General features: G+C 44.6%; 1 protein-coding gene across 12 annotated transcripts in view; it reads right to left on the bottom strand.

Moving 5' to 3' along the window:
- CACNA1G (calcium voltage-gated channel subunit alpha1 G) overlaps nucleotides 1-14,332 on the bottom strand; it is a 1,457,373-nt gene that overhangs the window by 288,143 nt on the left and 1,154,898 nt on the right. For all 12 annotated transcript variants that reach the window (XM_069654906.1, XM_069654897.1, XM_069654896.1 and 9 more), the window contains one exon: nucleotides 7,677-8,114. In XM_069654906.1, the coding sequence (XP_069511007.1) occupies nucleotides 7,677-8,114 (438 nt within the window). The remainder of the gene's footprint in view (nucleotides 1-7,676; nucleotides 8,115-14,332) is intronic.

Raw genomic sequence — 14,332 nt, 5'->3', positions numbered from 1 at the left:
TAGGCAAGCATGGGCTTTCCTGGAGACTCATGCAATCTTCGTAGGTAAGCATGTGCTCTCTTGGAGACTCCTGCAATCTTCGTAGGCAAGCATAGGCTCTCCTGGTGACTCCTACAATCTTCGTAGGCATGCACGGGCTCTCCTGGAGACACTTGCAAACTTCCTAGGCAAGCATGGGCTTTCCAGGCGACTCCTGCAATCTTACTAGGCAAGCATGGGTCCTCCTAGAGACTCTTGCAGTCTTCCTAGGCAAGCATGGGCTCTCCTGGAGACTCTTACAAAGTCCATAGAAATGCATGGGATCTCCTGGAGATTCCTGCAACCTTTCTAGTCAAGCATGGGCTCTCCTGGAGACTCCTGCAATCTTCCTAGGAAAGCATGTGCTCTCCTGGAGACCCCTGCAATCCTCTTATGCAAGCCTGGGCTCTCCTGGTGACTCCTACAATCTTCATAGACATGCATGGGCTCTCCTGGAGACACTTGCAAACTTCTTAGGCAAGCATGGGCTTTCCTGGGGACTCCTGCAGTCTTCCTAGGCAATGCATGGGATCTCCTGGAGATTCCTGTAACCTTTCTAATCAAGCATGGGCTCTCCTGGAGACTCATGCAATCTTCCTAGGCAAGCATGGGCTCTTCTGGAGATTCCTACAATCTTCCTAGGCACGCATGGGCTCTCCTGGAGATTCCTACAATCTTCCTAGGCACGCATGGGCTCTCCTGGAGACTCCTATAATCTTCCTAGGTGCACATGGCATCTCCTGGCGACTCCTGCAATCTTCCTAGGGATGCATGGGCTCTCCTGGAGACCTGTGCAATCTTCCTATGCACGCAGAGACTCTCCTGGAGACTCCTGCAAACTTCCTAGGCAAGCATAGGCTCTCCTGGAGAGTCCTGAAATCTTCCTTGGCAAGCAAGGGCTTTCTACAAGACTCCTGCAATCTTCCTAGGCAAGCATTGGCTCTCCTGTGGACTCCTGCAAACTTCCTAGGCATGCATGGGCTCTCCTGGATACTCCTGCAATCTTCCTAGGCAAGCATGGGCTCTCCTGGAGACTCCTGCAATCTTAAAAGCAAGAATGGGTTCTCCTGGAGACTCTTGCAGTCTTCCTAGGCATGCATGGGCTCTCCTGGAGACTCTTACAAAGTCCCTAGAAGTGCATGGGATCTCCTGGGGATTCCTGCAACCTGCCTAGTCAAGCATGGGCTCTGCCAAAGATGCCAGTAACCTTCCTAGGCAAGTATGGGCTTTCCTGGAGACTCATGCAATCTTACTAGGCAAGCATGGGCTTTCCTGGAGACTACTACACACTTCGTAGGTAAGCATGTGCTCTCTTGGAGACTCCTGCAATCTTCGTAGGCATGCATGGGCCCTCCTGGATACACTTGCAAACTTCCGAGGCAAGCATGGGCTTTCCTGGGGACCCCCGCAATCTTACTAGGCAAGCATGGGTCCTCCTAGAGACTCTTGCTGTCCTCCTAGGCAAGCATGGGCTCTCCTGGAGACTCTTTCAAAGTCCATAGACTGCATGGGATCTCCTGGAGATTCCGGCAACCTTTCTAGTCTCTCTTGGAGACTCCTGCAATCTTCCTAGGCAAGCATGGGCTCTCCTGGAGACTCCTGCAACCTTCGTAGGCAAGTATTGGCTCTCCAGGAGACTCCTGCAATCTTCCTAGGCAAGCATGGGCTCTCCTGGGGACTCCTGCAATCTTCCTAAGCAAACATGGGCTCTCCTGGAGACTCCTGCAATCTTCCTAAGCAAGCATGGGCTCTCCTGGAGACTCCTGCAATCTTCCTAGGCAAGCATGGGCTCTCCTGGGGACTCCTGCAATCTTCCTAGGCAAGCATGGCCTCTCCTGGAGACACCTGCAATCTTCATAGGTAAGCATGGCCTCTCCTGGAGACACCTGCAATCTTCCTAGGCAAGCATGGGCTCTCCTGGGGATTCCTGCAATCTTCCTAGGCAAGCATGGGCTCTCCTGGAGACACCTGCAATCTTCCTAGGCAAGCATGGGCTCTCCTGGAGACACCTGCAATCTTCCTAGGCAAGCATGGGCTCTCCTAGAGACTCCTGCAATCACCACATTCTTCAGCAGTCTCCTTCATCAGCACATCTGAAGATGCTTTTTCCTTTGAACTTGCAACCACCTACCTATGGCACTGTTCGACAGTGGGATCATGAGTTGGTTCCATCCCATACTAATCGCTCGGCCTTCTGAAAATATATTGCTTCAACCAGGAGGGTCAGTGACCTTCAGCCCACTTCAGTGACGGAACCCTGCACTGAATTTCACAAACACAAGGGACTGTTATCCAGCACCTCCACGTGCATGCCACAGGTGCTACTGCATAGTCCACCTAACGAATAGATATTCGTTCCCAGAGACATCAGGCAACTGAAATGTTTTTTTTTGTGTCGGTCACCAGAATTTAAGGGCAGGGGGGCACAGGACATATTGCTCACGCCCCAAATTGGGATTTATATATACAGCCCATGTGGCTAAACAAGACCACTTTTTAGGGTGTGCTAAGGGTTCTGAAAAGGTTAATTCAGGTGGACAAACCTGTTTTAGCAATGCAGCAAGTTGGGACAAGAGCCCTTACAGGAGGGGCCCAACAATGTCTCTTTAAAATTCACTCTTTTTTAAAATCTATAACTTGGAGCATCAATGTGTAAACCTACAGCAAGTTCTTTCGGGAAGAAGCGGTAACCCTCCTCCTGCCAATGATACTATGTCCTGGAGGGACATCCACTTGAGGCAAGGAATGGATTCAAGTCTCCACCCTCCTTATTACAAAATCTAGACCTCAGCAATCCGGGCATATTTGGTTTTCTTTCTTAAACTGAATTCTGTTAATTTATTCCCACTAGGATGTCAGATGTGAAGGTGTTGCCCCCTCTGCTGTTTTGCCAGGATGTCCCAGTATTTGGTGCTCTGTCCCGCTTTCTCAAGATCATGTTCCCATTGGAAACTGCAGTGGTGCCGGTTTTGTGCAGTAGGTTTTCATAGCTGGCAGGCAGGGGTGGACTGGGAACTAAAAGAGGCCCTGGAAATAATGTTCAAAGTGGCCCCATATGACACATTTTCAACAAGCCCAATGATTTTCCTATGAGAAAATGTGGAAATACCACAAAAAAGAGGCCCAGGGTGCAGAGGCTCACCGGCGGAATGAGCAATCTCGCATAGGAGAAATGCTGCATTTTACATCTTTGAATAGTGTTAGTTTGTGTTAATTAATTAGAAGTGTTTCTTTGACCAGTAAACACTTAAACCCCTTTCTCATCCAAACGCTACTGAAGTGTAGTGCCTTGACAGCCACTTTCAAGAGTTAGTCCTACTTTTATGTTAGTTGCCCTGTCCCAGTTTTTTACTTTTTAAATCTGGTCACGTACCCTCTGCTGAATGGTTTTTCGTGAGAATGAAGGGACGTGTTTCTCGATAATTGCAGGTTGTGGCTGTTCTATAAAGCGCACAGTGCGGGGGGAGGGGAGCAAGCAGCATTGGCGTGATAAAGGCTCGCTGGTCATAATTACACAGCGCCTGTGCGTGCATGAAGCCATCTGCATGGTATTACACCTGCATGTCCATCGCGTCTTGTTTGACTTGATCTTTAAGAAGCTAAACACCTATTTGCAGGGTCTGGCTGCCGCCCGGAGATGTTCTGGTGAGTGATGTGGCGTATTATCTGACGCCGTAAGTGCACGAGGATGTTATATATCTGGAAGGAGTGGTGCAGATGAACATGACAGCGCCTGCTCCATCTCTTAATGGGAGCCATTGGCTATGCACGGGGACCGATTACTGGCAGGTGTGCGCATGCGCTCCCACTGATTCCCAGACATGTTGGATATCGATTCCTGGGGTCATTGTTGACAGAGCCCCATGGACATTCCAGGCCGATTGTTGTGAATGAGTTACACTGATTACTGGGATACTTTCCATCAGTGGCGTAGCCAGGATTGTCTAGCAAATGGGGCCTGATGCTAATGTAGTTGGGCCCACTGCACTGACTGACAAAAATATCTGTAAATGCCCACACAGCGCTGCTGAGGGGGCATTTACAGATTTTGGGTGGGTCTTGCCACTCAGGCCCTGCCCTGCCTCCGCCTCTGCTTTCCATGGAGCACGAGGGACATGCCATTCTTATTAACTGCGTTCCATATGTGTTGCTGGTAGTATGTTTTGGTGATCACTGGGACTATAGCAGCATGCTTACTGGTGGTATTTCACACTGATCAAGGGGCATATCCCCTAACTCCCCTCTCTACTCACCCCCTTTCTGGCATCTGTATGTGCTTAGGGCAGCTGCACCACTCACACTGCACCAGCGCCCACCTCCTGCCGCTTTCAGCACCAGAAACACAACAGTGCCACTTGTTGTACCACCAGAACCTCAGAAACAAGACCTCCCCTAAATGTCGGTTAAATGTGCTTGTTTTGAATGTTTTTGTGTGGCTTTGTGTAGCCAATAGGTAGAAGCAGAGCGTGTTCACCAGCTGCTTGTATAGACGTTTTTATGGGAGGGCAAAAGGGGCAAGCATGGCCAGGGCCCCCACCTTGGAGGGGGCCCCACAAGGCTAGCTGATCTGAAGAAGTAAGATTCCATTGTTCACCAGTTTATTAATAGCACACGTCAGGCTATTTTATGGGGTGCTGCCGAGGTTCCAAACTCATTGCCTTTCTGTTTTGGGAATTGCATTCTGCCCTGATCAATTCATCATGTATTGCTTTCTGTGTTCAATGTGGTATACATAGTGGCACAACTCTAGCATTCTTTCCTTCCTGTGGGAATTATGTTGATCATGTGCAATAGGCAACGGTGAAATGCATATTGATAAATTGAGTGCCGCAATGGTTCAGAAGTTGGCTCATTGTGTGAAGCACCCATTGTAGAGATATGTGTTCATAAGCAAAATTAGAATATGACATTCCAGCAAGGCTGGCTGACCGTTTTCTATGTCTAAGGTTTATAAACCTGCCTGCATATGTACTTGGTTTTGCAAAACAACATCTGCTATTATCAGCAATCTACCCATTTACCAGATGGCGGTTGGTATAAAAACTAACATATCATCTGTATGGTGAAGGTCTAGAAATTGGTTTGTTCAGGGTGTTGTAAAACCTAGGTAATCGCCTCCAACAATGGCATAAACTGTTAGTCCAAGAGATGAATAAGTATCCAAATTCAAGACTATGGAACGACAGCGGTTATGTTTGTATCCTGGATTTGCCAGCAGACGATAGTGATCCTGGTCAAATCATCTAATATATCTTACATTACTGTGCTGTCTTTTGTGAGGTTTGCCTTCTTGCATGCTGCTGGTATCGTTTAGCCTATTACTTGATCTTTCTTCTTATGTAGGCTATTTGAGTGGAAGGGTTTGTAGACAGAAGAGAGCGGACCATATGCCGCAGGCCTCAGGCAAGAATATTTTAATGTCTGCTTGTTTGGCATATAAAACGAAAAAACGGCTTGCTTTTTGGGAAAAGTCAAAAGTTTTTATGCACGTTTATAAATGAAAATGTCACAAGCCATTGTTTTGGAAGTATTTAAAGCTTTAAAATACAAAGACAAACCCAGATTAAATGTGTTAAATCACATTAATTGGTATGCTGGTTCTTATATACTTCCTTGATGATGGAGATAATGAAGCTAGAATCATTCCCATTTTGCATAACACTCTTCTATAATATTTTGTTTAAAAATGGTCATGCTTGTTAATGTGGTTTGTGTACTTTCCAAGTTTGTTTTTTAATAAAATGAGATTGTTTTAGTTCATGGTAAGAACTGGAAAAGAAAGTGTTCAAATGCAGAAACTGCAGAGTTGGCACACATCCCAGCTTCACACCTTCACCCCTTAACCAATGTGTGATCCTGGGCATCTCATGTAATCTTGTACTGCCTAACCTCTCAATATTGCCAGTCCCTAAACCTTTCAAAATGGTCAGCCTTTCCGAGTGATTTCTTTCTCATGGTATGATATTCATAAAAGCCGTATTCATGGTTTCACTGTGTTAATAGTAGCATATTTATATCACACACCACAGGCATTTGGTCCTTTGATATCGAATGGCAACACTATTTGAATACCATATCCCACTTCTAATCTCAGTCTGTCTGGATAAAGACACCTTCCTGGTAGCTTCTAATCTTCATCCACTATCCATGCTACGGTATGTGTAGCGTTCTTCTTCCTACCAATTGGAGGTTTCTATCCATGCAGAGCACTTTTGCATTCTGTGAGGCAGCTAATGTGAGTTCCCTGTCAATTATGGGCTACATGTACATTTTCCATACAGTCCAGCATTAATACTACATCTACCTTCCTGGATGATATTGATAAAAAAAAAGTATCCTGTATGTACTAGAGCAGTAACCTCTTTGTAAACTGCTAATGTTGGTCTTCAAATGCTACTTGCTTATCATTCTGATTAGAGCACGAATGAAGAGGGCAAAGGGACTTAAAGGGAGTAAACGTGCTTCTTATGCTGCGAGACAGCATATCAACCTCTAGGTTGTGAGCGTGACGGGTGAGGGGCGTGACCAGTTTTCTTTATCCCTTAATTCCTTTGGTTTGGTGGAGGGGCCCCAAAGATGTCCGTTTCCAGGGCCCCAAAAGTGCTTAAGATGGCCCTGGCTGCTTGCGCACAAACAATGACACTTTGGAAGAAGGCCCTCCATGATCCTGCCTGTCCCCCTCCACTGGGGCGAGGGTTGCCGACACTTGCTACGAATCCACATGGATTGCTGCTTAGAGACCTGTGACAATGGACGACCCACCACCTTGGATGGAAGGCGTCTGCGCCCTTCTACATATCTGCCTCTCCCAAGGTTTGGTATGAAGCCAGATGTTCTTGTATACTTTTTACATCACTCAGCACTGGTGGCTAAGCAGTGTGTGACCTCTTGTGTCCACCTGTGTATGATGCAGTGCTGAGCTCCCCAGGTCATTTCTGAGCCTTTCAGCTCTCTAGCCGTGTCATGCACATGGGTGCAAGGAAAGATGGGGGAAATGACTCATGCATGAAGTGTCAATGCAACCATATGCACGCACTCTTCTAAGCAATGCTCACTACAAGGTTTTCCCAGGGCTGCCAATGTGCACTGTCAATTAAGGCCCAGGGAGACAGCGGGATTTGCTCAAGATCAGAAAGCCTTGTCAATTGGCGAAGCAGGGATTAGACCTCAGGTCTCCTGCTTCTAGATCCGTAGCTTAACGCTTACGGCAGAGATCCTCCCCCGGGACTGCGGCCTCTATAATAAGAGGCAAAGCGCTGACAAAGGCCAGCTCTTTGCAATTAGACTCAGCTCTGGAGACAATGGACCCTAGATTCTATGGGACTCGGGGCCACTGTCGAGGAATAAACAGTTCAGAGTTATGGCTGGGCTCGCTCCAGCATAATCCATTCACAGCAGGATTGGCAGAGGTAAGCATGAAACATGGATGAATTCTTAAGGATGACATCCGAAACAAAGCATAACCCATGTGTTACTCCCAAAACATTTACCCTTAAAAAAATGAAATTACATTTTGTATATAAGTCTGGAAGAAAGGATGTATGGCTATTGGCAGTAAAGGGGCATATCTATATCTCTGGAGGTTTTGGGGGTCCAGCTGCTTTGGAACCCCCCCTGCCCCAAACATCACAGCGGAGTTCCCCTCTACGTCTACTCACCATGTTCGCTTCATCATCTATATTCTCATACTCATTCCTGGGGTCCTCCAGGTGGAGTTGTTGAAAGACGAGCGCAGTCGAAAGCTTGCCGTTGCAGTCGGATGGCGTGGTCTGGCTGCTCTGCATGCTGGGAGATCGGTACTGGTAAGGCACTTGGAGGGAACCTTGTAAGTCGAAGGACGCCTTGGCCTCTAGGGATCCCATCTGATAGTGGACAGAACCCTTAGCGCTCCCGGCTCGACTGGACTGCTCCTCGTCTGAGGTGTCTCCTTCCTCCGAACTCTCCTTGCCCTCTGCGGAGAGTAAGGACTTGTGCTCGCTGCTCTGGCTGCGCCGCTTTAAGCTGGGGGCCCGGCCCATGCTGTTCCAGCTGGACCTGCGACTGTTCCAGCTGCCGGCAGAGGTCCATGGGTTGAGAGGAGAGCTCCGGGCACTGACCTAAGTACAGGATGACAAGAATAAGAGTCACTGCTCCCTCCCTTTGGTTGAAGTCCCGCTAACCCTACCAGGAAACCCTGCAACAAAGTGATACACACTCTACATTCAGAGACATCACAGACTGAAATATGAGTACATTTAAGAAATCAGAATATATGTAAGTAGGAATGGGAACAGAGTCAGAAGAGTTTTGTAGACTATTCAATCTAGTTTCTCTATATTGTGTATTTTTACAACAGTTTTGTCGTTTTTTGCTGTTATTATTATTGTGAAAAAGGAATTATTCAGGAAATACCCAATTGTAGACTGTGCTTTGTAGACTGTGTTTTCATGGCGATGCTTCATGGAGCTAGGAGGTAACCTTTAGATGCCGGGACTCCGCAGTACACATAAGAGAACCAATAATTGCATTCTAAGAAGTATGTGCGGAATAACACAAAAATGAACCCGGTTCCGGCAGGCCACAGCTACATATGCATTGCGACACTGTGGATTTGCCTCTGAATTCCTACAGTAAGTTGTTCTAACGATAGATAACAATGTGCACAGTTCATGTGCACGATTCCTAGATCATTTACACAATAAGCGAAAACTAGCCACCTTTTTTACAATCCTCTCAGTCCTACTGTGCAAAATAAACAAACATAAGACTAATGCTTTCGTGAGGGATATGTGTAAGGGGGTGCGGTTACAGTAAGTCTGTATGAATGACAAAGCTCACGAGCGAGCTAAAAGTATGCTCCCGGGAGACCCCAAACAAGCACCGAGATAGACCCTCAAATGATTATAAAGGAAACACAGATATCAAAAGCAGTTCCCTGTGGTTAACTGCATGAGAAACACATAGGGTGACCTCTTTTACCACCTTTTCTTCTGACACACATTCCACCTCGCCACACAACATACCGTTGGATTAACACTCCTAAATAATGGTTGTTGTAATTGATTTTCATAAGACTTATGCAGTGCATTCTGGTGTTTTGTCTGTCAGTTGGATAAGTAAGTGACCCGTTGGCTAGGTTAGCATGCTCCCCAAGAACGTTGGGACATTTCCCAAGACGTAAAAGCTTTTGGGAGTCAGTTACTTCCCTAATTGCTGTGTGAAGTCCTATCTTCAGTTAGTCTTAACAACAATCACATTTGCAAAGTCCTTTCTTGATTTTAATGGCACAGGTTTAAGGATGCCTGCAACCCACTGCCTTCAGCAGAGCTTAAAGCATGGCCATATTTTCTTCTGTTTCTATGACTACAACCAATATCCACAATGTTCTCTCTGTAACAAACAGACTCATGATGAAACTAGTTCTTATAATTTGAACTATTTTTTTTAAAGACATACTATTTACCCAAGTAAATAAGAGACAATCGAGTTTACCTGTAAGTATAGAGTCACATGGGTGCCCTGGAAATAGAAATATTTGATCTCCTTCTCCACAGGAACTCAAATAAAGCTGTTCTTCCTAGGTTTCATTGTCATACAGCGAGTCCACGAGACACAAGGAAGGACTAGCATGCCGCTAGAAAAATCCAGAACCTGAGACACTGTTACTTCATGGGAATTATGTCTCTGCAATTAACAGTGACCAGTGACGCCGCTTTGAGTGTATTCCTAACCATACTTTTCTTTACTGATCGAATACATGTAGCTGGGGCTAATGATAATTCCTACAGGACATCAAAGTGTACACTGTGTAGTGCAACCACTATACACGATATCTAAAGAGAACTTGAGTACAGCATCCTGGTATCTGGAACATGTCCCCTCCTCCCTTCTCACTAATAATATGAGGGCACGGATAACAGTTTAAATTGCTATGCTTGTATTTGATTTTAAACCAGAACAGTTCACAGTTTTCTTTAGAATTGTTGCTATTAAACTACACCAAAATCCACAAATGTCGATAACTTTGAACTAGTAAAGCTTTTCTCATTTCTTAATTTTAAGAGGATGTTCTATCAATATAACAATGAACGGTCCAGGAGAAGCCAAGAATTAGAAACAGGTGTGGGCTTGAGACCTAATTAAAGGAGGTCTCAAAAAGACTGAGGTAATCAGAGACACTGCATCTAATTAGTAGGGAAAGTCATGTTGAACTTTGTTTTGTTTGTTCAAAAAACACATTAGGGGACTAAGTGGCCCAGATGTCTCCTAGAAAGATTGTGTTCAACCGTCTTTAATATTGTATCACCAATTTTGTTAAAAGTATATTTAAAGATCAACAAACACGTTCCGCTCACTGTATCAAGGATGCGGGCTTTTTTAAAACAAGAACAGCCTTTCCAGAGAAAGCACAACATAAATCATATAATAAACATTACAGAATCATATGTTGAGAGCTCTGAGCTACCAGCTACAGTATCTGTTTCCAAATTCATACATTCCAAGACAATAAATATACATAATGGCAAATGTCGAAACATTTGTGTATAGGCGCGTTATAAATGCCATATCATATCATATCATATCATATCACATGAAATTAAAAACAATACTGTTGTAAAGTCAAACATTGCAAATACAGTGATTTAATAAGTGGAACTATTTCTTCTTCCTTGTGAAACCACAATCGCTGTATCTATGAATGTATACATTTCTAAATATCATTTGATTAACAATTTCATACTTTGAGACCATGTAATGTTCCAACAGGGACATGACCAACATGTTTCAACGTTCCGGGATATATTTCTTTGCTCTCCTGCATTCCACAGGGGCAAACAATCAAATATGCCTTCCGGATGGGTCTGTGGCATGTCCTAAAGCAGTGTTAATCTGTGACCTCACTCTTGTCTTTTAATTACAAAATCCTGACAGTTGGTGCAGAAAGTAATATAATCGATATGTTTCAGCTGCAGGGATATCAGTGCTATAACTGTCTGGTGAAAGTCACCTCATGCCGTCATGTAGGCATAACAGTCAAGGATTCATAAAAAACTCAGTTTCATGTAAGAGATACTAACTTTTTCCTTACTCATGTTTGTGGGCCCACTTGACAAGGATGTGTATAGCTTAAGGAGTCCTTTCATTAAAATCTCAGCATCATCATAAAGATAGCACCTGTGACTATAGTCCATGCAGTGTTCCTAAAATGGCTGCACAAATGAAAGACAGGGACATAGGGCCTCATTACACGGACGGCGGTGGACCAAGGTGCAATTAGCACCTTGGTCCATGCCGGTAAAATACCGGCACCACTTTGGAGGAAAGGGGAATTACCGCCCTATTCCAAGGTTGGGAAGGCGGTAATTCCCCCTTCCCCATTGCCCTTCCCCATTCCCATTTTTGCCCCATAGGGCATAATGGGAATGGGGAAGGTGCTAATTACGGCACCGCAAATTGTGGTACCGTAATTAGCTCCCTGGTCCCTTTGCGGGTTGGTTTTTAACACCTGCAAAAAGCAGGCGTTAAAGTCTCCAACCCGCAAAGGGACCTCGTAGTAAGGCGGTAAGGGTTAATGGTCACTGGTACCATTAACGGTCACCGTTAACCCTTACCGCCGTCCATGTAATGAGGCCCATAGTAAAACACACAAATAGTACAGAATGCTGAAACATGTTGGTCACGCGCCTTTTGGAGCATCAGATGGTCTCAAAATATGCTATTGTTAAGTGAAGTATGGTCAATTCTAAATCCACAGACAGACATTTTGTGGTGTTACAAGAGGAAAGGAATAATTCCACACATGAAATGACTATACATGTATGTAATGGACATGGTAACATTATTGTTTTGACTGTATCTCTATGTGTGTATATTATTTCAGAATGCATAGCTTCTTGGAATGCATGCAATACCCATTTTAAATTATATTTTTTGTTTTCTAAGAAACAAGAGAGTGTGGTTGATTCTCAATTTCTGCCCTGTTTCTGTACCATATTGCAACACAGGGTTCTCAAGGTAAGATTTATAATGTGTATAATATGTTTTATATTGTGCTTTCTCCAGAAAAGAAGTGTTCTATTTTAGAGAATGTTGTACACAGCCTGACTTTCCAGAGTTTTTGGTATTTATTTTTAGAGCAATTTACACAAAGCGTAGTGCAACAAGGAGAACGTGGTACAATAAAAATGAAAAAGAATACGCACTGCGCTGGGAATTTAAATTAGGCTGGAGAGGGTAACACAACTAACTTTAGACAAGATCGAAACAGTGGTAAGGAGGTGGAAGAAAGAATGGAACGAGGAAGAGAGTTCCAATGTCTGGGAGCCAGTAAAGAAAAAGAATGAAAGCGGGACTCGGCACAAGGTGGCTTGGGGACAATGAGAAGACATTGAGATTGGGAATGTGAGAGGTGAGACAGGGAATAAAGGGAGACAATAGAAGACAATATGGAGATCAAAGAACATTAGGGCCTTTGAAGACAATAGTAAGAAAGTGAATGTGAAGGTGCGAGTCAATAGAGCCTCAGGATATAGCGAGAAGAGGAGCAGAGTTAGAAGTGTGGGGAGGAAGACAGAAGAGGATACGACGTGAGCAGTTGAAAATAGAACGCTGATGCGCCAGTTGGCAGACAGGAGGCAGTAGAAAAACAGGACAGGTCAGTAGAAAAGGGGAGAGAAAATAAATGCAGAGATAAGCGTTTTGGCTGCGCTGAAGGAAAGAAGGGGCAGATTTTGTGGAGGTTAAGCAGTGGAAAGTGATGATGAGAGAAATGTTGGAGATGTTTGAGGAAAATGTAAGACACAGATCAAAGAGGACCACAAGATTGCGAGCAGAGGAAGAGAAGGGGAGAAGGGCAGGTGGAAAGGAGGGAGAAGTTGGGGGAGCGGATAGGGAAAAAGAGGAGGAAGGAAACAAAAGCACTACAATCTAGGAGCCATTAAGAAGGAGGTAATGAGAGTGTATCCTGATTTTGCGAAGGCAGGCAGAGAGAGAGGCATAGAGATTGTCAGATAAGTCAGAGGATGATACAAAGATTTGAGAATTATCAGCGTTAGTGGAAAGGAAAGCTAGCTTTAGCAATGGCAGAGGGAGGAGAGAGGTGTAGCGAGAACCCTGAGGAACACCACATTGAAGAGAAAAGAAGAAGAATGCATTCTGCCCCAAGAACCTGAGAAGGTGCGTTCAGACAAGTAGGAAGAGAACCATACTGGGACAGTGTTAGAGAAATGCATGGGAAAGAGTGTACTAAGAAGAGCAGGGTGATCGACTGACTGTGCCAATGGTTGCTTAAGGATTTAATAGGATCAAGATAGAACAACGTTTGACAATGGCATGTTGATAAGAGGGAATTAGTGACACATGTAAAGCAGTTTCGGTGAAGTTTATAGGGCGAAAACCAGAGGAGTGTAGGCGAAGAACAGATTGTTGATCAAGGCAAGCAGAGACTTGCAAGTAGACCACAAGTTCCAGAAGTTTCAATAGAAAAAGAAGAAGCAGAATAGGCAGAAAAGTGGAGGGATTTTTTTTCAGAACAGAGAGGATAACAGCGTGTTTGAAATCTGAAGGAAAGAAGGAGGAGGAAAGGGATGAGTTAAGAAGGGCAGTCAGAAAGGGGATGAGGAGAGGAAAGACTTTGGGAACAAGGGAAGAAGGTAAACGGTCGCCTGGTGACACAGTGGTGTGAGCATGAGCAAGGAAATGAGCAGTGTCAGAATCGGATAAGAGTAAGAAACAGGATTAAAAAGTTGTGAATGACGAGAATAGAAGGAGTAAGTGGTGTAGGAGATGAGGAGGAGGCAAGAAAGAAACGCAGTTAGAGAACTTTGGTGGAGAAATACTTAGCAAGGCCAGAGGAAGAGAGAGGTGAGGACAAAGTAGGGTCAGAAGTGCGGGGGAAAGAAGGCAGGTCAACAAGCTGAAAAAGTGAGTAGAAAAGAATAGGAACATAGAAATAATTATTTTGAGCTCAGCAGAGAGAAGGGTGATAGAAAGAATGAAGTGACGACATCAGGAAGTAGTCAGAGAGGGAACAAGAATAGGTTCAGTGATTCTCTGCACCTTTTAGTGGTGAATATAGGGAACAGTGTTGTTCAGGCTACCCTGCATTGTTTATATGAACTATCAAGGAACCAGGGCTAAATATGGATTTTTTTAATTAGAAGGAATGAACCTGGACTATGCTTCAACCAATATCAATATATATTATAAAATGCACAGCGCATTCCAGGTAAGTAGACTAAGATATAGAATTTGCTGCTGATACAATAGGACCTGTTCAACAGGCAAACACATATTCTTGATTATGACATTGGACACAGCAACAAAGATGGGAATT

Source organism: Ambystoma mexicanum, chromosome 3q (assembly GCF_040938575.1).
Source record: "Ambystoma mexicanum isolate Mex_15411 chromosome 3q, UKY_AmexF1_1, whole genome shotgun sequence".
Classification (NCBI taxonomy): Eukaryota; Metazoa; Chordata; class Amphibia; order Caudata; family Ambystomatidae; genus Ambystoma; species Ambystoma mexicanum.
This window is presented reverse-complemented; position numbering and strand designations above follow the sequence as displayed.